The following is a 25039-nucleotide window of genomic DNA, read 5'->3' as shown; positions in this document are numbered from 1 at the left end:
ATTGCACAAAACTTCAATTTGACTACTCCCCAGTTGCAGAGGAAAGCTGTCGGAAATGTTTTATCTGTGGTTGAGCACATGCTGTGTCATCTTCCACTTCCTTTAAGTGCTATTTGAGTGACTGCCGGTGGGTGTGGCTGCGCTGTGGTATTGACAGATCTGGCACTGTCACATGTCTTTGTGTCAAAAAGCCCGTGGGAGACAGGAAGCCAGGCATCACAGTGGACAGAAAACAGACATCTGACCACACCTACAGACTTGGGACTGGCCAACATAGAGCAGCTACTTGCTGCAAATTTCCGACTTCAGAGCACTCGTTGGTGAGGGCTTGACCACAAAACTGCTTTTGTTGAAATCATTTCTGCTGCGAACTTTGAGTAAAGAAGTGCAAAGTGTAAACAACGACAAACAAACGATGTTCAAGTAAAAATATACAATATATTTGTTGTATAAAGTTTTACAGAATGTCTTGGACATTTAGTTTTACATACACTATACATAAGGGCCAAAATAGGATCACTTTCGCATTCTTCATGTTTCTTAGAAAATGGTCCTTTCACAACCATATTTTATGTACATCTTTACAAAACAGCCCTTGGATGCAATTTTAAGAGGCCATGAGAAGCTGCAGATTCCTTGTATAAAAATCCCTGAAAATATCTCTCGATGAGGTAAGAACACATTTGTCAAACTCATTTCCTTTCATTCCCTCTCACACATCAAACTCAAAAATTTGTTCTGTGACAACACTGGCAATAGAGAACACCTGATTACACTTCATGCTTCCCTTAACATTACTGTGCCACAGAAGGAGTAGCTGCAGGCTGAAGATGGACAGAATAAGAAATACGGTGGACATCCATTCCTTTATGCGCTGTTTACATGCACAATTGTTGGTTTCAATTGAGGCAAAAAAACCCTGCTATTCCCTATGTCTCGTTTCATGTTAAGGTATGGTCAAGGCCGCAAGAGTACTAGGCAATATGACCTTAAGGTTTCAAAAAAGGTTCTTTGTAAAACAAGTAAATGATGCCGTTACTAGCAATGGAATGTGCAGTAGAGTAACATGATTTATTTATCACATTTCGCAACAGGTGGCCTCTTTATCTAACATCCTGGTGTTTATCAGATATTAGTTAAGGTACTCTGACTGAAAGCACAAGAAAAACTGGATAGTGAGACCGCTGAACTAGCTTATATTTTTTACGCTAGAGTACCGCCATAACGTCTCAAACCGGTCCATGGTAGAAACAGTCTGATTAAAAAGTTGCCTTTAGAACATCAAGGCAAAAGTCACGACTAATACAGAGAAATACATTAACATCCACTGTACAGCTGGTGAATAACAAGTAACAGTCGAACAACAATCTTAGATTCAATAGAAAAATTATGAAATGTCCTGCTATTATGGCTGTGCATGACATTCATTAATGCCATGTAGGGTGGATTATAAAATTCATCCTTGTGTTAGCTATTAAGGCAATGACATTTGATCTAATGGAGCGTGCTCTCTGCTAAGGGTGCTGTTCCTTTAAAAAATTTATGTAGGTCCTTTTGGTGCACAAATGGTGTAACTGACTTACAACCCGTGTCACCTAGTTGGCCATCTGACAGGCTCAGGAAACCCCAAAGACACCAAAGGGAGCGACATAAATGCCCCCAGATTGATCCTCATGTGGACTCCAACCTGTCCAGCTGGAAGACGTTGTGATTGGTCGGTGTGGTGAAGAAGAGCTGCTCCTCACTGGTGGAACGGTTATCACAGGGACTGTGCAGCCCCAGCGTCCTCTCAAAGTCCAGGAGCTGACCCATGAAGTTGAAGTTTGGGGAAATGTTGGACTTCTTCCTCTTGACAAAGTCATAAGCATCATTGAGAGAAAGGTTGAGTCTCTGCATCAGGTAGGCTACAGTGACTGTGACAGAGCGGCTGATGCCAGCCAAGCAGTGGACCAGGATGCCACACTGCTTCGATCGAGCCTCATCTGTGATTAAAGAGGATAATGGCGGTCAGCAAAAACTTATCCAAGGCAAACTACACAAGGACAATAAATTCCTGTGCTGTATTCAGATGTGCAGTATTCTTAATTTAGTAACATTTTGCTGTGCTATTGACTGTAGGGTTATTGATATTGGCCGAACAACGGCGCTGCAAAGTTCTGGCTGTTGACTGACAAGCCTTAAAAACAACAAACAAACCAGCATATAGTGTCCTCTTTGTTACAAACAAGTGCTGACTAAACCACACTACAGCTTGTTTGTTGTTCAATCAAGAGCGTGGAACCAGCATGTATTTCCTCTGTCTACCACTAAACCGCTTCGGAAACTTGTCGATGACACATTACCGTGATACTACCAAACAAACAAGTCAGAAGCTGCGGTTTCAGGTGCTCTCATGGCGAGAAAGAGTGAATCAAAACTGAAACATAGTACGTTCAAGGAGGAAAATTTTTTAGAATTTTTAGCTCTACAACACTACATTTTTCTTATGAAAATTAGATGACAACAGGGGAATTTTTATTGCCAACAAGTAATTAATCCTGTCTGATAGTACTGACTACCTCACTACTATTAGACAGGATTAGTACGCAACAACTTAATTCATTTTGCACTCTGACATTCATTGTGGAAGAACAAAAAAGTACAAATACACACTCGTGAAGAGAACAAATACATTTTTTTAGTATGAGTCTGTCTGTAAGTTTTATGCTACAAAGTTATCAATCCACTCACCTATAAATGATATGGCCTCTGGGAAGAACTGAGAAAGGTTTTGACTCCAGTGGTCCGAAATAGGAATCTGTTTGTACCTGAAGTGGCCATCATGCTCAAACATGTTGGGGAGATTGGGTGTGACGTTTAGGATGTACTTGATGTTGTACTGGCCAAGCACGTCGAGGTTAGTGGAGTCTTTGGCGCAGCCCAGGTAAAGGTACGGAAGGATCTGGACAGGAAAAGCGGGCTGATTGCTGGGGATGGGGCTTTCCTCGGACTCCGTGGCACTGCTTGGCTCACGATCGGACTCCCCATCGGAACAGTCTGAGCTGATCCCCAGATTTCCAAAGCCGAGGACAGAGAGCGGTGGCGAGGAGCTGGGACAGGAGCTGTCAAGGAGAGTCTCGCAGTGCTCTGGGTACTCTGTGTGGAACTTCATAAATCCACCTGGACAAGAGCCAGAACGGCACATAACAAATTCACATCTAGATGTTTGAATGAGCTTTAAATTAAAAAGCTCACCACACACACACACACACACACACACACACACACACACACATATATATATGTATATATCACATTTTAAACAAAGGAAGCCTGCTGGGCATTAAATTAAAGCCTCAGAATACTAACTCAAGTTCCCCCCAAAACGACCATTCATGAAATGCATGCCTGTTCCTGCAAGAGCAAAAACATGGCGCAGCCATTTTGGAATTTTAATTGAGAATCTCAGTGACACAAACTTTTGAACACGCTGCTGAGCAGAAACACAAACCAAAGGGACGGACACCGTTCATTGACAACAGCGTCGACACAGGTGACGTTACAAAACAACAAAGTAACAGCAACAACGCCGCCAACGATAACAGAATTAAACAAATAAATGAAAAATACAGGATTAAGAAAAGAAAAAAAAAATCAGGCTTGACGTTTGATGTTCAGACTAAAAGACGTCGGCGTTCGAACGTTCAGAAGCTCCTTCGCGTGAAAAGCGCCTGTTCACCCTGACAGCGTCTTTTTATTATTATTATTATTATTATTCTGGAGGATCAGCAGCTTTGTGTCCGTCTTATCACCATTTTATAACTAGTTAGACAAAACGTTGGGAATGTTCGCGAGTAAGAGTATTTCAATGAGCGGGGTCGCGTCTGCAAGTCGACTCCCGGCGTTAGAAACTACTAACTATACCGCCTTCAAAAAATAAATAAATAAATAAAGAAAGTCCAACTAGTTCATGTGACGCGGCAAACAAACAAACAAACAAACAAACGAAGAAAGAAAGAAGCAGAGGAAAGCTTACCCTCCAGGTAGTACGCCTTACAGCCGTCCTCCCACAGTTTCTGGAGGAGTAAGCCCAGGACCGAGGGCGAAGCGCCGCCGTCCTGCTGCCAGTCCAGGGTGCACTCGTCGTACAGGACCACCGTGTCGGTCTTGCACCGCCGGATGAACTTCTCCTTGTCCTCGTGGTTGGGGATGATGGTCCGGATCGGTATGCTGCCCTTCCTGAAGCGGCGGAGCATCAGCCCCGGGATGGCCAGGTTGATGGCGGTCTCGATGTGGGACGACTCGTAGAGCTCGTGCGAGCGGCAGTCCAGCAGCAGCAGAGAGGCGCCGCCGCCGGACTCCAGCTCCAGCTGCAGCCATTCCACGCTTTTACTCGGCGTCACATTAGTCATATCGGACTCGGATCTCTACCGCATGCAGGGTGGGGGTAAAACACTCACTACATGGTCCACCAGGCGACGATCAGCTCCATGTCTCCCAACAGAAGTATAATAATAATAATTATTATAATAACAAAACAAACGAACAACAACAAAAAAAAAAAGCCCCTGAAGTGTTACATGTTGCCCGGCCAGTGCACCGTGCTTCAGCTTGATCGGAGAGATTTCCTCTTTTTCCTCCTCTCTGTTCCCATCAGTCAGAAATCTGACCTGGCCCGGGGCTACTGCACACCTACTTCCACTCAGAAGACCGAGGCACCACTTTGAAATGTGGATGTTCAAGAGCCGAGAGTCTGTTCATCAACTTCAGCCACCGTACCAGGGTCCTCCATGCGCATTCCCCTTCGACCATTCCGATGCATGGGAGGTTTTTTTTTTTTTTTTAAGTTGACAGTACAGCAACTCAAGAGGGAGGAGTTTATTCCTTATGATTTAAAGCCATAGCAGAAATCTCAAAGTTTGGTGTGAGAAAGTAAAATATTTTGATTTTTTAATCAGTCACTATTTTGCATGGTGTCGTGACATGATGGTCACATTTCTCAGCGAGTGTTAGTGATTTTAGTTTATACTGATATCTGTGCCGATTGTCATCACCACAACTAAATATAATTCCTACATCCACACAAAGGATTAGAGAAGCTGTGTTGTAGGTTACCAAATGATCTTCAATTGACCTTGGGCAACGTGTTATTTCACATTGAAACTTTAATATATAAATACAAAATGTGCCTGAGGGACAGTAATATTGTAATATTTGCACAGTTCTTGACAGATGAGGTTGGATGACATTATTGAATATAATAATGCATTTGGATGTGGATACAATGTGGATGATCTAAAATCCCATTGATTCCTTACTTGAAAGAGAAATATTTAGGATTTTGGCAAGCTGTTATACATGAAATAACATTATATCATCATATAGAGCAATATCAGCAGTTGCAATGCTTACAATATGCTAATGTTTGCAATAAAATCACACCCTCCATATAGTAGGCAAAGACAGACAAATAGGCCGGGGATGCTAGTTTTCTTTTGGTTGGTAATTATAGGAGGAAATACCACTGCCCTTAATTTAGACAGCGTTTTGTGTTGATGATTTTCGCAGCAGAAGACTTTGCTACGGAAGAGTTTTTATCTTTCATCACGATAACATTCATTATTACATTGGACACACCCCTGAAAGTGCTCTCTTCCTCAACTGTCATTTTATTTATGAACTGAAGTGTATCAAGTCAGCTTGTTTTTGGTTTTGATCAAGCTATATCACATGGTGACTGGAAGAAGAAATTTACAAAGGCGTCACTGTGAATCAGGGTTTTTTCTTGGAACGTAAGCATAACATTTAATTGGTTCACTATTTGATACTGTGAATAATAATGCAAGATAGGGAATGAGGAGGAATAACAGTGGGAGAGGGAATGAGAGAGGGAGAGATGTGAGCAGTGGGAATCCAGCCATGCAGCTCATCTGTCTGCACACGTGAGTGAGGGAGACGCAGATGTGCAGAGCATCAGGATTAACACAGAACGATGACTTTAGCTTAACGTGTGCAAACACCAACATAGAGACTCACGCAAATGCTCTCAACCAGAGACAGATCAGGCGCACAACAGGCGCCATAGCATTGCCACTCACCAAAACACCATATAAGCACCTGCATCCGACAGCCACATAGAGTCAAGAGTTTGAAAACCAAGACACAAACACATACTCCTTGATTGAAGCCCCTCATAATCACGTTTGGTGGTGCAGCTTAACTCTTCTTCAGGAAGACGGGATTTGCTGGATCTGCCTTAAGACTTTTTACAATGTGTGATGGATGAGGGAAATTATTTTGGATTTTTGCAATGGGTGAAGGCCTGCTTCGTAAGGAATGCGTCTCCAAATCAAAATCACTCCAACAAATGTAAAACACAGAACTTTAAAGATAGATATTCTTAGTCTGCTGCATGTGCACAATAGGAGTAGTCACCTGACTGCTCCATTTCCACCGACACTCCACATTACATAATGTGCTCCAAACGTGAGCTGATGGTAATTCTCTCAGAGGAAAGGCCTTCAGTTTTCAGCATCATAGGATTTGCATGTGAAGTGCATCTTTGAAAGCTTTCATGCATACCCAGCGGGCAAACAAACACACTTGTGTCATGTGCAAACGTACAGTGGAAAGGACTGAGAGATGAGGCAGATGGTAGGGGCGCTTCCTCCCCATTGATGCTTCTCTGCATGTGGGAGTATAGGGATTTTATTGAACTAATTCTTTCTTAACATAGCTCCCATAGGCCACAGGGTAGATAATAGCGCCAACACAACTTTGTAATAAAAAGCTACAATTCACTCACCAGGTTTCTATGTAACCAGCACATAAATCTGACTATTCAGTAAATTTAACATCCTCTACAACATCAGATATTCCATGTCTGCTGCACTAAGGCAAGTTGGGAACCCCATGCAAGTGTATTTGCTGCATTGTATTACAACCAAATTGATCTTCCACGTTTTCTTGATAGCAAAACAACAGTATCCTGTTCTCTGTTGGCACCATCTAATGGTTGATGGTGCTGGTTGAAAGCTGCTGCACCAGCTATGACTCATCTGCAAAGTGTCTGGCGTCACAGGCTCAGTTACAAAAAGAAGCCAGTATGCCTCCATGTGGCGTTACCAAGAATGGCATCAAACGTATTTCATGAATGAAAAACCAAATGACCGCAAATCTGCCTTTAAGCTGATTACACTTGACAGGAACTTGAAACTTGTCTTTTTGCTATAAATCAGCAGGCTCTTCAACAAAAGAATCAAACCAATGCAGTATATTACAACAAATATGGTTAAAAAAATTGCAAAATTTGTCATATGATTGGTGTGGCACCTGAGCCGACAGTCTGCTCCATCAAGTTGTAGCAGAATTGTGAATGGGGATGCAATTTCACATTCAGCAAAATGAATTTCTTTTTTGTTTTTTTTTTCTGGAGCACTGTACATAATGAAATAGTTCATATATACCAGTAGGTGCATCAGATATCCTGTGTGTTATATTTGTATAAGGAGAAAACTGAATGAGTCCACAAAAATGTAGGTGCTCCAGAGTCATGATTGGAGAGATACCATGTTTAGCGCGTAACTAAGTATGAGACAGATTATGAAATCCATCCCTTCTGACACCTCAGTCTCTTCATTTTTAAAGATTATAGCATGAAATGTTCAGATATTCAGATTACATCTCATATTATGCAACACATAATATGCACATTGGCAGAAAATCTGTAAGACAGCCCACCTAAATCCCTGTATTTTTTTATATATATATATATATATATATATATATATATATATATATATATATATTTATTTATATATATATATATATATATATATATATATATATATATATATATATATATATTATTTTATTTTATTTTTTTTTTTTTTTTTTTTTTTCGTATTATATGTGAGTCCATTTGCATTTATGATAGCTTTCAGTTCAGGTCAGAGCTTTACTATCCCATGAGAGGATTTTATTTTCCAGTTGGGACATATAAAGGGAATAAAATTTCAATGTGACAATGATGACTGCTGCCGCTGATGGCCATTACAAATACAGTGTTTTAATAACCAATAGTAGTTACAAAATGTTAATTTGACCTTTAAATGCCCTGAAACCTATTTTTGCATTGAGAACCTCAGACAACTGCATTTTTAAGAGGTCTTGGTCAGCATTTAAAAAAACTTGATGAGGAGGACAGATCTTACATATGTATAGATATATTTAATTTAAATTGAATACATAGCTTAAAAAGAACCAGGGTTTAATATTGTACTCCATATCAAGCCACTGCTGAAATCACGTGACTGAGTCCCGTGAAATAGGACTTCTCCCTCTCACTCATCAGCTCGAAGTGAAGAGGTTGTTGGCAGAAGTTACACTCTGCTGAGGAGTGTGGCCTCAGTTCCAAACCCACCTCCATCCATGTTTTCACCAGTCGGTCTGCAGAAAGGGAGCAGATACACACACGTTGTGAAATATGGACATAAGAAGGGCAAAAGAAAGAAAAAAAAAAAAATAGATGAATTGAACTTTTACATTGCCCATACATTTCAAATCCCCACAACAAATATTTAGTTTTAAACCTATGTAAAATCAGCAAATTCCTTGTTGACCTACCGACAAAGTAGTGCATCATTTGTGGAGTGTGGTGTGGTGTGGGGGCGATTCGCAGCAGCTCCTCTCCTTTAGCTACAGTGGGGTAGTTGATTGCCTGGACGTAGATGTTGTAAGAAGACATCATGATGTCGCATATCTCAGTGTTCCTCTCTGCATCCGCAACCTGACGAACAGATGTGCTATGAGTCAGAATCAGTGTCAGATGGACAGCCATTATACGTTTGTACAAGGCTGCCTGTTGGTTGAATATACTATCCCCTTAGTCTCTGTTAGACTGCATCAGTTTTAGCTAACTGTACCCATCAGTATACTATGAGTGTTGGAGAGCTGGGGAAACAGATACGATTTTCATGTTCTTACTCGAACAGGAATAATGTGGCTTGGGCAGTGGACCACCGGAAGGCCAGCGTCCATCAGCATCTGTCGGAGCAGTTTGACACTCCTCTGATGTTTCCTCCTTAGCATCTGGCCTTCTTCGCTTTTCAGGATCTTGATGGATTCCTTTGCCCCTGCCAGCAGCATGGGGGGCAGGGCAGTGGTGAAGATGAAGCCTGCAGCGTAGGAACGAATTGTGTCCACCAGAGCACTGGTGCCAGCAATGTAACCACCCACGCAGCCGAATGCTTTTCCTGGAAACGAAAAACCCCATAACAAGTCAGAGAGTCACATATGCAACAGGCAAGAGTGTCATGAAATGTTTACTGAGACTCTCTCTTACCAAGGGTGCCAGAGATGATGTCCATCTTGTGCATGACTCTGTCTCTGTCCCCAATCCCTCCTCCCCTGGGGCCATACAACCCCACAGCATGCACTTCATCCACAAAGGTAAGAGCACCGAAGTTGTGGGCGATGTCACACATTACTTCAAGGGGGCACACGGCCCCTTTAAAAAGCACAGTGTCCATTAGATGGATGGTTTAATAACTGGGCACATCTTTATTTTTAACAAAAAAGGAGCACTTTTTAAATGAATACATAACAATAAGAGTTCTGCTAAATAAAACGGAAACATTGAATAGCAGGGCAGCGCTACCTACCATCCATTGAATGCACTGTCTCAAAGGCAACAATCTTCGGGGTTGATGGGTCAGACTTCTCAAGCAGCTCTTGTAAGTGGTTGACGTCATTGTGACGGAAAATAAACTTCCTGACCCCGCTGTTTCTTATACCCTGAATCATTGAGGCATGGTTACCAGCGTCAGAGTAGATTTCACAACCTAGAAGAGTAAACAAAAGACAGGAAAATGTTAGCGCTTAAACCATCTACAGTACGAGAACACTCAGTCCAAATTGGATTCAGTTTTCTTGTTTCTTTTCTAATATTTCCAGACTATCTAATGCACCTGGCAGCATTTTTGCCAGAGTAAACAGTGTGGAGTCATTGGCAACGAAGCAGGAAGTGAACAGAAGTGCAGCATCCTTGTTGTGCAGGTCAGCCAGCTCATGTTCAAGTTCCACGTGGAATCTGCTTGTTCCAGAAATGTTTCGGGTTCCCCCTGCACCAGCACCATGCTTTCGTACAGTTTCACTTCAAGGGGGGGGGGAAACAAAAGAAAATAATTGAAAAGAGATAACTTCTAACTTATGTTTTGCTATATTTATGATACTGATTGTTATAAGTGATCAGTGATGTGTGCGCTTACTTACATGACAGCCTGGGTGACCCTGGGGTGACGGCTCATGCCAAGGTAGTCATTACTGCACCACACAGACACGTCTCTTTTTGTATGAACAGACTGAGAGTAGTCATCTGCCATTGGGAATGAGGAGGCGCGTCTGTTCACCGTCTTAAAAATCCTGTATGTGTGATCCGTCTTCTTGCTTTCAATTTTCTTTTCAAAAAACTTGTCATACTGGAAGGTGACAACTGATTGATGAGAAGAGAGATATTTTCTGAATTGAATAAAAAAATAAAAAAAAAATCTCTTTCTCTTTTCATGAATTATTGCTCTTTGGGAAGAATTTGGTTTTCTTACCCTCAGACAGATTGTCCTTTAACAGGTGTGACACTTTGGAAGATATTGTTTGGAAATGGCTTTCTGGAACCCTTGTGTCAATCTTGTCTGCGTTGATAGAGATTGATAACCGGTGAATTTACACTTGTTAGAAGTTGCACAGCGGTAATAATCTTTAAATCAGTGCATGACGTTCTTTAACTCTGCGTGTCACATGCTCAAAGCAGTGACTGTTTACCTGTGCAGACAGAGCGTATCTCCTGGACATCCTCCTGCAGATCCATGCTGGCCTCTCTTACAAGCCTGTTGCCTTTTGTCTGCACCATCTCTGCAGCCAGGAAAGGACATTTAGAGCCTAAAGCCTGACCTGCGGGTGGCATGATGTGTCCTTGACGGGACTTGGTTTCATGTTTCTGATCTGAAATATAATGCAGGAAAAATCTAAATTATGAGTCTACAAAATAGGAACAACGTACCGAACCAATTTAAATCATATTTTCAAGTTTTGCTAGAGCAGTAAATCATATGTAATTAATATTTGTCTTGTGACTGACCATTATTTGTTGGAGTTCCCTTTGACAAAGAAGCTGAAGAAGACAGAGCTCTGGCCAGTGGTTTGGAGGCCAGATCCATCATCACAGGGCACTTCTGGGCATAGCTCACCAGTGAGGAATGCCCTGCCAGCTGCAGGAAAACACTGGGCACAGCGGTAAGGAAAGGACATCGGCGGACCATGGTATCCATATGAAACAGGCTTAACCTAAAGACGAGGGCATTCAAATTATGTTCAGATAAATCGATTTCCTGTGAAGTCAACCAAAAAGCTGTCAATCAGTAGATATTGGAATACAACCCACTCCTGGCTACATTCGAAAAACACTATCAAACAATGCTTAAGGACAGACAGCACACATGGTGATAAAGCCAATTATAAAGAAAATAATGTTTAAGAGCTCAAAAAAATCTTTTTTTTTTTTTTACCTGAACACATCCCAGTCCAATTTGATGTGACAGATCAGAAATGCCTTGCAAAACATGACTGATTGATGACCACTGAGACGAGAGACCAATTTCATTCACTGTGCTCTATAGTCAGCTGTCCTTGACAAGCGGAAAAGGGAAGGCCTCTCAAGGACTGCTCTATTTACTAAAGCTGTGTGATCTCACCTAAGACAGTATGAGTTCAGCCCTTCAGGCTGCTACCGATGAAGCAGAATAGACTGTAACCAACAGATTTTTGTTGCAGGTCTTCAAATCCAGTTAGATTATATTCAATGCTATTGGATCTCTTATCTGAACTGTTAAAGTTTAGAAAACACAAAGTGACCTTGGCCCAGACATCATTACTGAGATTACCTAGAAGGACAACACCTATAAGACCTAGACTGTAAATGATAAAGCTTTAATTCATTACACATTGATTCACACGGTCCTATAATTATTATAGCATCCACAAGGTTACCATTTTAACCATGATTTAATGTGAAAACGTGCAGTGGAGCATTTCTCTCACACACTCAGACATAATGTGCTGGCTTTTAGTCCAGACTGTTAAAAGCACCATTTTAAAGTTGCAAGCTTAAGGAAGAAATTTAAAACAGGATCAGCTTACCAAAGCATAGAATAACACATGATATTAGTAAAAATAAAACAAAAAACGGTCAGATCATCTTCAACCATCTAGCATCTCTTACATTCTGTCATGCAGTTGGTTTACTGACGCACCTGAATGATGTTCAGTGCTCAGACTCCTTGGTCTCCTCTGGATTAGTCTTCTCTCATTTTAGGAAACTCCAGCCGGTAGAAATTGCAACACACACCGGGGTGATGTAATAGCCGTGTGTTGCACAACCACGAAGCCACGCCCCCCCCCCCAAATTTGCTTCTCGTCTCAAATTAGTCACTGAGTTACAATCATCATAGCCGAATAAAAACTTAATAATCGGCTTAAAATTGTGGCCATTTAACGCGATTTACCAAATGAAATGTTTACAGGAATTCACAAAGAAAACTATGGGAACTGTACTAAAAAGAGTTAGAAAACAGCTACAGCTCCACTAACAGAAAAACTCTCACCCATTTACACCTAAACACGTTGACAGAAGTTATCACGAGTCATAATAAATGTATAAAACCACATACAACACAATCTGCATCAATAATAATGACTCAATAGTAGAATATATATTATAGACTGAATACATTAATTCTCCATGATGAGCAGGTTGCTTTGACTTTTAATACCTTGAGATCTTGATGCCAGTACTTGAATTTTGCTGGATTTGTACTTGGTAAATACATTTAAACTCTTTGGTAGCTTTAGTTTCACTCAAGTAAATCCCCAATTCCAGGTAAGCCTACATCTTGTTTCCTCCTTTTAACCCTTTTAAGTATAAAGGGTTGTTAATATGAACAAAATATTTTAGAGCACACATATTTTTTTTACCTTACATTGTGTTTTTCTCATCTATAATAATGTATCTTAAAGCAGTGAATCCACCTGGCTTACCTCACAGCGACACTTGAAACCTTCAAATAAATTAAAAGCTAACCACAATAAGTGAAATACAGAGAACATTTACTGATTATTTACCAACGTCACAGACAGAGGTGATCGTGTGGGCTCCGTATTTCATAATTTCTACACCTAATTTAATGCATACTGTCTCCATCTGCTGGAGAAAAGGTTATATCAAGAAAGGTGGTGTGAGTTTTTATTCGTTTTACATCAATGAATGTCAACTATACAGATACTCCACTTCCAAACTATTAAACAATCATCTTTATCATATCTTATATCCTTTATAACTGATCAGTGATAAAAAGTGGTGTGTTGCGTTTTAAGACACTGTAAGAGCCAGGCCAAATATTTTGGCCAGAGAGGAATAAGAACTTGAACTTTCCTCTGCTTTGTCAGAGGGATTACAGCGGCTTGAATGGTATGATAAGACATTTCTGAAACACAGAAAACACAACTACACCCTCACTGATATCAGTGCAAGCTGAACTAATACAAATCTACAAATCTAAAAACAAATTGAGGGTGCGGTCAGATGTTCAAGTAGGGAATCTTTCTTGTCTATTAGCTTCAGCATTTTCTTTTTCTTCCACTAGGTGGCAGCATTGTGTTCATACCCAGCCTCCATAACGTAACTTGTTGGGCAGGTAAATGCTGGTCAGGAAATCAGGAGCTATGGCTGCCAGGGACTGTATTTCAGCCTTGACCCTGCTCTGTGTCATCAGTTCCATCTACAAGAGCAAACATATCCTTTTGAGGGGCATGCAAGAGGAGACTGTGAAAACAAGAATACATCAGCCCCTCCAGCAATTCGCATTGTCATGTAGCAATCAACAAATATTCAGCCAGTCCCCGTGATACTTGCAATTTTACCCAATCACTGCGAATTTGACCAATCAGGTTTGTCTGCCCCCGCATGACAACATGTATTAATGAAAATGAGTAGGCTATGAAGAAGTTTCAAAACTGGTAGTCCCAACCCAAGTTAGTTCTAACCTCGTACAAGTCACTATTGCCTCAAAAAAAAAAAAAAAAAAAGCAAATAAAAACAAACAACTTCAGCACAGTAGTTTAACTGGCTACTGTAATAACTTGCATTTGAATCTGCACGCAACTTTTTTTCTCCCCCATTCAAATCGCGGACATTTCGGGGAGAGGGTGCCCAAATTGGGGACTTCTGGTCACCCTATATTTTGTCAGCGTCTCAAATGGTGTGTGTGTGTATGTGTGCGGGAGTTAAGTCTAAGAGGGTAAGCTTACAAAATGAAATTATGACCATGAGAGCAGACCAAAGTTGGGGATGCCATTATTTACGTTAATGTGTATATAAAAGCTAATTGTTGTCAATGTTAAAATATGTTCTTTGCACTTGATTTTAATATGCTAATATAAAGCAAATTGAGAGAATTTTTGAAAGCCTGTGCTTTTTTGGGCTAAGGTTACAGAAAACACTTCAAACAACATAAAACATTTGTAAAATCACTACCTGATGCAATTATATTGGGGAAAAAGCCTCTTTTTGAAAAAGCTGTTGCAATCAGGCATTTTAGGCCAAAACAATCACGGAAAAGCCTGCAAAATCCTGGAGGGACTGAGAAGTCATCAGCCTTAACATTAACATTCTATCTATCTATGAGCCTACAAAAAGAGAGCAATATGTTAGGGATGTGAGAATTATCCTTTAATATTGAGACCATGGTGAGAAGGAATATGGTAATGTTAAAACTCATTAATCCTATTAGGTCAGATTTATTTAAGTGCTGAAGTGAAAACAGCAAAAGAAAAAAAAATCTGCTATTTCAGATAAAATAATTATTTTATTTAAAGTGACATGTCCCATTAACACTCCATCTAACTTTATTAATTTTTAAATTTCATTTATTTCTGTGCAGCTTTCGCTCCAACCCTTAATCTTTTTCCCACCTCTTTCTGCCAGTTTGGTTGGCTGGTTAAGTAGGGCCGTTTAAGGAGGCTGCTGAGTTTGCTTTCATCTCTCTTGGTGAGGGGGATTAGGACATCCTTGGGAACCCACAACCTGAGCAGTGAAACATTGATTTTACCACACATGACCACATTCATTTCCTAAAAATGACAGCAGGAATAAACCATTCTGCTGATGGAAGTGATTCTGATGGCACACTTCCTCCCATTTTCAAGGGTGTCTGATTGGAGTGCCATTATATGTACATTTAGTGGCAAACATTAGAAGAAGTACTGTAAGGTCTACATTTAAATGTATGTCACAAAGTCCTTTTGGCCTAAATTTGTTCAAGGGGACATATACTTAAAACTCAATATGCACTCAGACAGAGTTCCTTTGGGGGGAAAAAAAAAAAAAGTGAGGGCGACAGCAACAAAAACCAAAACAAACAATCTAAATGTCCCCAGAATATAATCCCAATTAGAGGCGGGAGGAGGAAGTAGGAAGTAGCGAATGCTGAGTCCAAACCTCTGGAGGTCAGAGGGGAGGAGGCCTAGCCACATAACGCTGGGGACCGTCAGACTGTGGGCCTCAAAGGACATGGCCTATGGAAAAACCCATACACATACAAACACACGCCCAATCACACTCAGAGACACATGTCCTCCTTAAACATACAGTATGTCTCAAGTACATACACAGATAATCAGCACCGGGCCTCCACAATGTGGTTATCCCAACCCAAGTTAATGAACACAATGATGATTTCACTAATTCGCAGTGATAAACAAAGACATTGCTATACAATCACTTCACGTTTTCACCCCATGCCATGTCAGTTTAAATATTGTGAGATGGATGATTGCTCCATTTAAATTTTTTTTTTTTTTTTTTTACTTAAAACAGGGGCATAATTACATATTGCTAACAGAGAGACACTGAACAGGCCACATCGGATAATATACAGTACAGGAATAACTGGGATTGCTGGGACTCACCACTGATCCGTACTTGTAGATACACATGATCTCAATGCCTGAGAAAATGAAAGAGAGAGGGAACGACAGAGACATGCTGCAATCACCAACATACCAGAGCAATAATCGTCTAAGATATGTGACGGAGTTTAGAGCAAAGTAAAGCATTACACATGCGTCTTGTCATGCAATGGGAAAAGGGTTGGAGGTACAGTGACTGATGGAAACAGAGTGATCCCACCTGGACATGATCACACCAACGGAAATAATAACCAGAAGAGGCACAATGACAGGTGTTAACATCTGCTGTCTTCGTGGGACATGCAAAACTACTGAGCATGTGTGCAGATCAAGGGAGAATCGAGTACTGTTAAATATGTGAAATTATGTGAAGTATGCGTGAGGGGTAAAATTGGTTTGCACTCGGGCAGATGATGCATACCATGTGGGTCGGCATCCACCAGAGCAAATATGGGGATGTGCAGCGTGTCCCAAAGCTTCCTCACCATCAACCTGCTGTTCACATCTGGCACACCTTTGCCCTGATGCACACAAGCACATCTGTCATGAATACAAAAACACTGACACTACCCACATGAAAACGAACGACTTATGTCACACTGAAAGGAAACACACTGTGATTATGATGCATGGAAAGAGCTTTGTGCAGAAGTTGTCATCTAGCAACCTCTGGAAAGTTGCATCCTTCTCAACTATTAAGACAAATTTTGCAGATGACACAATATCTGAAAAACAGTCAAGGGAAAAAGAATAGCTCCTACAACAATGTGATGAAGTCTTAAAAGCCTTAGAAAGGATACTCCTGATGCCACCAATGTTTGATGAAACTGCAACAGCCTGAAACAGAGACATACTGTAAATCCTCCTGTGGAGTTGTTGACACTTCATGGTACTGTGGAGCAATGTTTGCATATTGTTTGTGTTGCATATTCTAGCAGCACAGTTTGCAGACATGCACGTCTGCTGACTGTGGTAGGTGTTAATTTGGTACCACAGACTGTATGCAGTCGAGGGTCGATGCCTGCAGCAATGTCCCATACACCAAGTGAAAACATTGTAAGACAGGCGAGAGGAAGGTGGTGAGACAAATTCTACTAGTAAATCCAATAACATTTCTTTCTCTTTTAATTGAAATAAAAACTCCTCAGTATAACGTCATGTAATATTTCTCAATGTGGTAATATTAACAATGTTTCAGTCAATGGAGACGATGTCTGTTGATAGGACTTTACCACAGAGCTGGAGCGGCAGTCAATCCTTGTGCCGTCCTCCTCCATGTAACGCAAGTCACCTGCAATGAATCCCTTGGACGTGGCCAACTGATGATGTAGGATTTATGCACACATGTAATCAAGTTAAACTTGTGTAGTATGTACACATACTTCTGCATCTTTGAACGCGATAGTTCAATTTGTTTGTCATATTTTTTCCTCATAGTTACATTAAGCAGAACAAAATGCTAAAAATAACACACTAAACTAAAAGGTTTCATCTGTGGGACTAAACTATAATAAAGAGAATTTGGAGGAATTTAGCAAGGTCTTAATGCCACACAGACACATTATATATACAGTACCGATCAACAGTTTGGACAAACTTCTATGGAATGGGAAGGTTTGTGCAAACTGTACAGTATATGAGCTCTTTCACACATGACCACGGACATGCACACTTACAACATGAAGTGATCGGCGAGGAACTTTTAGCATGCAGGAGATATCATCCACTATATGATCAACAGCTTTCTGTGAGCTGAACAGCTGAGTATTGTCATAATAGATGTCTCTGTGGAAAAAAGATTTCAATTTCCATGAGAGAACATTAGCCAATAACCAGGAGAAAGCTGCTTCAAAATTTTTACTAAATTTGCTAAGTACTTGGTGTATGAACTAATAGTGAATCGAAAACCAATAACCTTTTTGTAGCATACGAGTTTCTCTGGACAAGTCTGTAGATGACTGAAAGAATCTTGAGAATCTGTGCTATTAAAAAGAGAGAAACAAACAACATTAAACACAACTCTCTGTTGAACATTAAACGCAATACCGACTGTTATGAGTTTTGTACTCATCTTGAAAGGGCACTAGTGAAAAGGAAAATTCTGCTCTTAATTTGGAAATTCATGTGGTAAAAATCATTAAAAGCCTCTTTCAACATGTTTTGTCGCTGCCAATTTGTCACCTAAGACTAAGTCTGACTTTTACTGCCGTTTGTGCAGTTACAGATACATATGTTCACAATGAATATAAATGAAAGCCACATGGAATCCACTAGCACTGTAGAGGTTTTTTGACTAAAAGGAATGCCTGCTGTCAGGAACGGCAAAGTCACATATGAAGCAATATGAGAAAAAAAAAAAAAACAACTGAATGTGTGAGTATCTTCTCACCAAATTTAGTGACAGACGAAGGACAGTCGCTCCTAATGACGCTGACAGAACTTCCTGAACTCATTTGAAGTCCGATGGCTCTGTCAAAACTTAAGTGGGGAGAAAATGTATGGCGGTTTAAGTGGGAAAAAAAAGAGGCCATTAAAGAAATCCTCACAGACTGTGCGTGCTACATTTACTTTTACAGCTTTGAAAATCAGCTCCCACCTGTAACCCATCTAAAATTCCCCACACCCTGAGGGCTACCTATGAGAAGGCCTCCCCTTGCACTTCACCTTTATGATTTCTCTGTGAAACTTTTGTGGGACAGAATGTGCTTTAAGCAGCAGCAAATTTTGATCAAAAACGACCCGGCAACCTGCTTTGTTCAGAGCAAAGATCTCTGCAGCCTTGTCACATTAAAGCCCTTTGCAAATTTGTTTTTGAGTGTTTATGTAGGTGTATGTGTGGACCAGTGCTTTTCAATTTCCTATCACAATTGTCTACTGAGCTCAGGAAGTTATTTCATCTTCAAAGTTTTACGTTTTGATTTGTTGGTTTTCTGTGTCATGTGTTTAAAATACCTGATACAAATTCAGAGCTCAAGTATGTATTTGCTTTTTAAGTAAATTTAACAGCAATTAGATCATCTTGTGTGGCCTGACCTCCCACAAAAAGATCTATGTAGGTAAATGTTTATTTATTTCTTTACACAATATGACTGCTTGTGTTTATCTTCTAAAGGTCAGAGAGCCTGCATGGATCCAAAAGAGTTGGTCTGCAAAATGACTACAGAGGTGGGGGAAAAAAACTTTTCATGCTAGTGTTTAGTTTACCTGATGTTGGACCAGCTGGATCTGTTGGTCAGTGTCAGGACAGGGGCTTCACCTTTGGACAGACTGGTCACTATTTCTAGGATTATGCCTTCGATGCGGGTCAAAACTTCCCTGCTTCAAAAAAAAGATACAATCATGTCACTAAATTTAAAACAGAGGATTGACGCAAGACCACAATATGATGTCACACAGTACAGCATCTGTGAGAAATGTGAGAAATCGTTCATGTATAACATATTGAAACTTAAAAACATCCAGTTTTCAGTTGATATACCTCTTGTCAAAGGGTATAGAGATATACTAACACATCAAGCGGCTGACCTCTGACAAAACCAACTCACTGGCCAAGCTTTTTAGTGATGTCATCAACTCGGCACCCCCCCCCCAACCCCGTCCGCTACAGTAACCTCAGATTGACATGATAGATAGATACAAATTTATTGATCCCCAAGGGGAAATTCACCTAGTCAGGAGCTCATCAAAATAAAAAAATTTAAATAAAAAAAAAACATATTGAAAAACAAAAAACAAAACATTATCCAGTCAGCAGGGGTTGAAATCTCCAAATATCAATACAAGTACCACACAATGTTTAGTCTGCATCACTAAAGACAACATTAGTCTGTATCCTGGCAACAGTTTCATGGAGAACTTCACATGGAACTTCATTAGTTGCCTTGGCTGGAATGTACACAAGTATTGTTATGATATGACTGAATTCTCTTGGTACATAGTATGGTCTCACACCAACTGCCAATAATTCAATATCTGGACAGCATATCTTCTCCTTGACAGTAACAAAGCCAGTCCTCTTCCCTTCTTCTTTCCACTAGCTTTAGTGTCTCTGTCCATCCGTGTGAGAAGTGAAGTCAGGTAGTTCCACACAGGAATCAGAGATGTTTTGATTCAACCAGGTTTCAGTAAAACACACGAGGCTGCACTCACAGTACACTGTCTGAGTCTTCACCAATATCTCCATCTCATCATGTTTGTTGGGCAGAGAGTTGACATTTCCCATGACGATCGGTGGCAGAAAGGGCTTATATCTCCATTTCCTGGCCTTCACCTTTGCACCAGCACGGCCACCACGAAAACACCCCTTTATCTCAGCTGGAATCGGGTGGCATCCTCCAGATTTGCCCAGTTCCAATGAAAGAAGCTCGTCTCTTGAGTAAACCCTTCTCCCCACAGAAATACCCCCTCAACAACTGACGAACAAAATTTTTAATAAAAATACAACAAAAATAAAGTAAAATTTCGTAAAAAAAAAAAAAGAGCTACCTTGAAGCGAAGGTTCTAGAATGAGGAAATGACCTTTCAACTGGAGAGCCATTTAAGCTAACAGGGTAACAAGCTAACCTTGACATTAGCTTCGGCGGACAGCTCCAGCAGATGACTGGATTTACTCACTGGCTGATTATTTCTCCGCCGTGCCGGCAGACTGCGGTGTCCTCCACATTGTTCAGCAGCTCAGCACGAAGCTTGTCAACTTCGAAAAACAATTCAGCCGCCGGGGATCCCATTAGTTTAATATAAACTGTCAAACATGGGACTTTTCGTTTCCGCCCAGACCGAGTTCCCGCCACACGGTTCCAGTGCGCAGCCTCAGTGCGCAGTTCATTTCTTCAACTTCCGGCAGGAAGATGCAGAAATGTTGTCTTTGACCAAAAAAAAAAAAAAATAAAAAACAAAAGCCCAGAAACGCTGCCACGATGTGATTACTGCCGCTATATTTACAAGGTAAGACGATATTCAACGTGTTGTATGCATCGATGGTGCCTAAATGAATGAAGTCAAAAAAAAGCTCGTTAAAAGGAAACTTGTAGTCCTTGACTGTCCAGTGGTTAAATACTATGCTGAATTACATATTCAGTCCCACATATACCTTCCTGCCAGTCAATAGTATTTTCTTCTATCTGCAAAATAAATGATATTTACTGAAAACATTATAAAAATATTTATCAGAGAGTGTAACTAACAGGTTCATTCATGTGAAAAAAACACTGGATGTTGTTGATTACAAAAATGAAGGCACTTAAAGTCAGACATAAAATTAAAGCATTCATGAACTATCTATCTATCTATCTACCACTGATCTGGACAGGTATTCACATTTTATGCCCCAACATTTCCATAAACTGTCAATCTATAGATCAACAGTATATAGCTAGTTAAGCTTAATAAAACAAGTCTTTCATAATATTTTTTGTTGGTTTGTTTTGTTTACCTGTTGCTTTAATTTGTTAAATGTTTTGTTCTCTGTATTCATGCAGTTATGTTGGAAATGCAGAGGAACCAGGCTAAACAAATAATAGTAAATATTGATGTCCTGGAATGCATAACACAGCCTCTAAATGACTGCAAGAAGCTACCGGTGTTCTTCTTCAAACCAAAGGTCAGCGCACTTATGCAAGTCATGTCCTTTAATAATATTCAGGTCTGTGTGTGGGCCAGTTAGCGCCTCATTGGTGTACGGTTGCAGGCCTGTGCTGGTGGTGTTTAGAAAAATCCCCGTTAGCACCCTCCGTGGCACTCTGTAATGAGACCCTTTGTGTGCTTGCTGATTCTTGTCCAAAGGTGTGTCTAGTGTATGTTTGTTTCTGTTTTTGTGTGGTGGCTTCAGTAGGATAGGTGGGGAGTAATTGGCTGTGGTTAGAGTCCAAGAGAAAGCAAATATCTGTTGTATCTGTCACCCCATGTGGAAGTGATTTTTAAATTGATAATGGTTGTGCGTAGTGATATTGATGATCGACATGTGTTTCAGGGTTTCCAAAAGGTGCTACAAATGTTGCTTGTGCTTCCTTTCATTGTTCATTTAAGTGAAAAAGACAGCTAATGACTAATTACAGTTATTCTAGGCCCCAAACATCGCATGACATTAAATTAATACAGTGCCCTGAGGGAATCCAGTGTATTGCTTCACCAAAAACCCTTCAAAACCTGTTTCTGTTTTTTTGTTACATCATCTTGCGATTATGACTATTAGGTCATCTTCAGTCCCCACCTTTCAGAATTGCTGGCAGTCATGCTGTGTGTGTTTTCGGAGGCACTGCAGTCTGTCTTTCATAGTGTGAAGGCTGATCAGACTGTGTGGGAGCCAAGATCTAAAGAGAAGAGGTCCATGCCCCAGACCTGACCCTGAATATTTCCTAATGCAGCTTTACCAAAGGTCCTCCTTTCCCCTGAGTGACTTTGACAAGCTGTTTCCGTAGCAATGGCTCTTGATTTCGGAGTAATTGCTATCTCTAACTGATGAGGGACAACCTCTCACCCAATGAAAAAAATCTTAATATGTGGAAGACCGCTGGTTGTGGGGTTCCTTTTTCTTTTCTTCCAGACCCCTGCCGTGCCTTTGGCCTGGGACAGATTTGTGTCGAGTGTAAGGCCCTAACCTGAGGAGACAGAGTGCAACGAGTCATGTGCTTGTCTCGGGATGAGTGTTTGTGCTGGGCAGTAGGGGGGATCATGGGGGAAGTAAGGGCTGTAGGGTCAGAGGAAAGAGAGGGTGTGTGGGTGGGTGAGGGGGGGACCCACTGCAGGTGAGGGGGATTAGCTGCAGCTAGAGGCCCAAAGAAACTAAATACAGATCTGTCAACTTAATCCTCACAAATAGAAAACAGAGCTGCCCTCCCTTCACAATTCACATAGTTCAGCACATCTCCCCCTCCCCAACTTTCTACCTCAGGCTCTCCTGTTTCTCTGTTTCTCATCAGCTTTTGGCTTCAGCCAATGCTGCCTCCTCTCTAATGGCTCCTCACTCAGACCAGCATTTTCTAAAGAGGAGCTGACTGATCACCCAGGGTCCTCTGTGATTGACAGGCCAACACAGCATTACAGAGTGATGAGAGCAAGAGTCAAAGGGGCAAAGCCTTTAGCTGCACAGGCAAGAATCTAAATGTGACCCCTGGTTTGAGCTGCGTGGACATTTATCAGGCCCTCACACCTCGGTAATGGATGCTGATAAGTATGTGGCCGGGTGAGGAGAGCAGTTCAGTGTCAATCCCAGACTTTGTGCCGATGACACGAGTGACAGGGATCCTGAGTGATAACATCCTGCAATGGATAAGCCCCGCTAAGCTGGGCGTTATGCGAAGCTTAACTAAAACGGCATCTCTGACTGTCAGTGACACCAACTATGACTGATGGAGCTGGCTGGACTAAGAGCTATGAATCAGATCCAAACTACTCTGGTGTTCCAGAGTGCCTTATCTGGCTACAGGCAGACACAGGAGTGAGGGGACATATCGGAAACTGGTGAAAGTAGCTGCTGAGTGATAGCAAGGGGGACTGGAAAGGCATTAGATAAATGTGTGTTATTTGGCAATATTTATGTTTGTCATCTAATGCTGTCAGTTTACTAAAAGAAAGCCAATAATGTGGTGCTTCAAAATTTGAATAAGAATCCAAATGTACATATATATATATATATATATATATATATATATATATATTTTCTATTTTTTTTTGCAAATTGTATTGTTCCCATAACCTGAATGGCATATATAAAGTTTACTATTTCAAAGCAGTTATACGCCCACCCCTTCTGTTTCTTCTCACAGCTGTGCCTCATGTGTTCATGAGGCCCCTGGAAGTGTAAGACACCAGAAGGGGAGCATTTGCAATAGTTCGGCTCCACCTGGTTAGGCTGTTTTAACAGGCCGCTGGTTTGTGCAGTGCACACAGTGGGGTTATGCCAAAAACGTAGACAAGGGTAGATGGGACAGGCAGGCAGGGAGGGGTGTGGTGGAAAAAATGTGCCTCAACCCTCTCCTGTCCTTGCACCCCGACCTCACACTGCTTCATTTGAGGTTCAGTTTACGCTGAAAAAAGTTTTACTTTATCAGTCTCTTGATCTGCTCGGCCAGATCGAGCCTTATTTGCCTCCCTGCATCCACAGGCCTTCAAAATACCACTGCCTGCTGCTCTCTGAGGGAACATATGAAAAAAATATTAATATGACCTCTGACCACATGCTTTGGGCTGCTGAAAAGAGATAACCAGGCAGACGGAATGAGCGCACCTATAGAGAAAGAGAAGAGAAGAAAAATACTATGTGGAGTGTTTTCTTGTGTTGTCGGAGGGTGAAAGAGTTTCCAGGGTTTTTTTTTTTTTTTTTTTTTCACGACTCTACTGTGTGGTCTTCTTTGCTTAGTACATGCTCCAACCTGTTGAAGTGGTGTGTATTTGTGCAGATTGTCCTGGCTCATAGTGGAAAGAGAGTGTGCGTCTGTGTGCTCTCAGAAATGCTCTTGGCAGAGTTTGGCCTAAATTAAAGTTAAAACCTGAGATGAAAGTGGACAAAAAGAGACAGTATACAAGATAATGCTACAGGTATTTGAATATGTGTATCACTGATGGCCTAAGTATGTTGGAGGTTATGTGTATGTTTGATTAAAATGTGTATCTTAGTGTACGTTCTTGAATTTGTTTTCGATGTGGATGTCTCTGACAGAAGGTTCAAACACTGTTTGTTCGGCTTTTCTGCTTTAGTTCTCCTTGTCAAAGGCCCCTCAGTGTGGCTTACCCAGCCTGGCCTCAGCCTGTGCCCACTGTTTACTGTGACTGTCACCAGGCCCATGGAGGCAAAAACAAAGGGGGGTCTGTTCCTATTGTCTCTCTCAGGATTGTCAGCCCGTCTATGGGTACAAACTGAGCTGAGGGCCAGGGGCTTTTGGATGAGCATGGAGGGAGGGGATGACCTCTTCAACCTTACAGCAAAAATAAGGGAGCAAGAGAACAAGTGTTGGGAAATGAGAGAGGTGAAAAGAAAGTGAGAGAGAAAGAGAGGAAGATGTATGGTTAGAACCGACCCTTTCAAGCCCCCTGTTGGAAACTGCGG

At 41.1% G+C, this 25039-nt stretch overlaps 3 protein-coding genes across 4 annotated transcripts; all 3 read right to left on the bottom strand.

Annotated features, from left to right (window-relative positions):
- Positions 1-418: 418 nt before the first annotated feature.
- LOC115046506 (dual specificity protein phosphatase 7-like) lies at positions 419-4804 on the bottom strand. Of its 2 annotated transcripts, XM_029506931.1 has the most exons (3): positions 4016-4804; positions 2731-3159; positions 419-1982 (listed from the first exon to the last, which is right to left on the bottom strand). In XM_029506931.1, the coding sequence occupies exons 1-3, from the start codon at positions 4389-4391 to the stop codon at positions 1672-1674; spliced, it is 1116 nt and encodes a 371-aa protein (XP_029362791.1). In that variant the 5' UTR covers positions 4392-4804; the 3' UTR covers positions 419-1671. The 2 variants fall into 2 exon arrangements, with proteins under 2 accessions (XP_029362791.1, XP_029362792.1); XM_029506932.1 differs by lacking the exon at positions 2731-3159.
- Positions 4805-8266: 3462 nt separating this feature from the next.
- On the bottom strand, positions 8267-11303 carry LOC115046504 (5-aminolevulinate synthase, nonspecific, mitochondrial-like). Its single transcript, XM_029506930.1, has 9 exons — positions 11114-11303; positions 10804-10977; positions 10252-10471; positions 9948-10132; positions 9642-9821; positions 9323-9487; positions 8965-9233; positions 8605-8767; positions 8267-8427 (listed from the first exon to the last, which is right to left on the bottom strand). Exons 1-9 carry the CDS (start codon positions 11301-11303, stop codon positions 8267-8269), a joined length of 1707 nt encoding a protein of 568 aa, XP_029362790.1.
- A 2385-nt stretch (positions 11304-13688) lies between these two features.
- On the bottom strand, positions 13689-20218 carry spo11 (SPO11 initiator of meiotic double stranded breaks). Its single transcript, XM_029505457.1, has 13 exons — positions 20151-20218; positions 19201-19314; positions 18386-18474; positions 17912-17978; positions 17673-17781; positions 17229-17315; positions 16797-16833; positions 16612-16721; positions 16418-16517; positions 15997-16034; positions 15527-15603; positions 15001-15112; positions 13689-13808 (listed from the first exon to the last, which is right to left on the bottom strand). The coding sequence occupies exons 1-13, from the start codon at positions 20216-20218 to the stop codon at positions 13689-13691; spliced, it is 1128 nt and encodes a 375-aa protein (XP_029361317.1).
- Positions 20219-25039: the final 4821 nt, after the last annotated feature.

The sequence above is a fragment of the Echeneis naucrates genome, chromosome 7 (genome assembly GCF_900963305.1).
Source record: "Echeneis naucrates chromosome 7, fEcheNa1.1, whole genome shotgun sequence".
In the NCBI taxonomy this organism is placed as follows: Eukaryota; Metazoa; Chordata; class Actinopteri; order Carangiformes; family Echeneidae; genus Echeneis; species Echeneis naucrates.
Note: the sequence above shows the minus strand (reverse complement) of the source record. Positions and strands in the feature narration are given on the sequence as shown.

Coding starts and splice junctions, on each gene's coding strand:
- LOC115046506 (XM_029506931.1), bottom strand. CDS start 4,391: ATGACTAATGTGACGCCGAGTAAAAGCGTGGAATGGCTGCAGCTGGAG. Junction 3,160..4,015: donor TAAGGCGTACTACCTGGAGG/GTAAGCTTTCCT, acceptor GCTCTTGTCCAG/GTGGATTTATGAAGTTCCAC. Junction 1,983..2,730: donor AGAGGCCATATCATTTATAG/GTGAGTGGATTG, acceptor CTTTAATCACAG/ATGAGGCTCGATCGAAGCAG.
- LOC115046504 (XM_029506930.1), bottom strand. CDS start 11,303: ATGGATACCATGGTCCGCCGATGTCCTTTCCTTACCGCTGTGCCCAGT. Junction 10,472..10,803: donor CCAGGAGATACGCTCTGTCT/GCACAGGTAAAC, acceptor CTCATCAATCAG/TTGTCACCTTCCAGTATGAC. Junction 8,428..8,604: donor AATGATGCACTACTTTGTCG/GTAGGTCAACAA, acceptor CCCTTTCTGCAG/ACCGACTGGTGAAAACATGG.
- spo11 (XM_029505457.1), bottom strand. CDS start 20,218: ATGGGAAATGTCAACTCTCTGCCCAACAAACATGATGAGATGGAGATA. Junction 18,475..19,200: donor TCCAGCTGGTCCAACATCAG/GTAAACTAAACA, acceptor TCCCCACTTAAG/TTTTGACAGAGCCATCGGAC. Junction 15,113..15,526: donor CTCCCCTCTGACCTCCAGAG/GTTTGGACTCAG, acceptor TTCACTGCTCAG/GTTGTGGGTTCCCAAGGATG.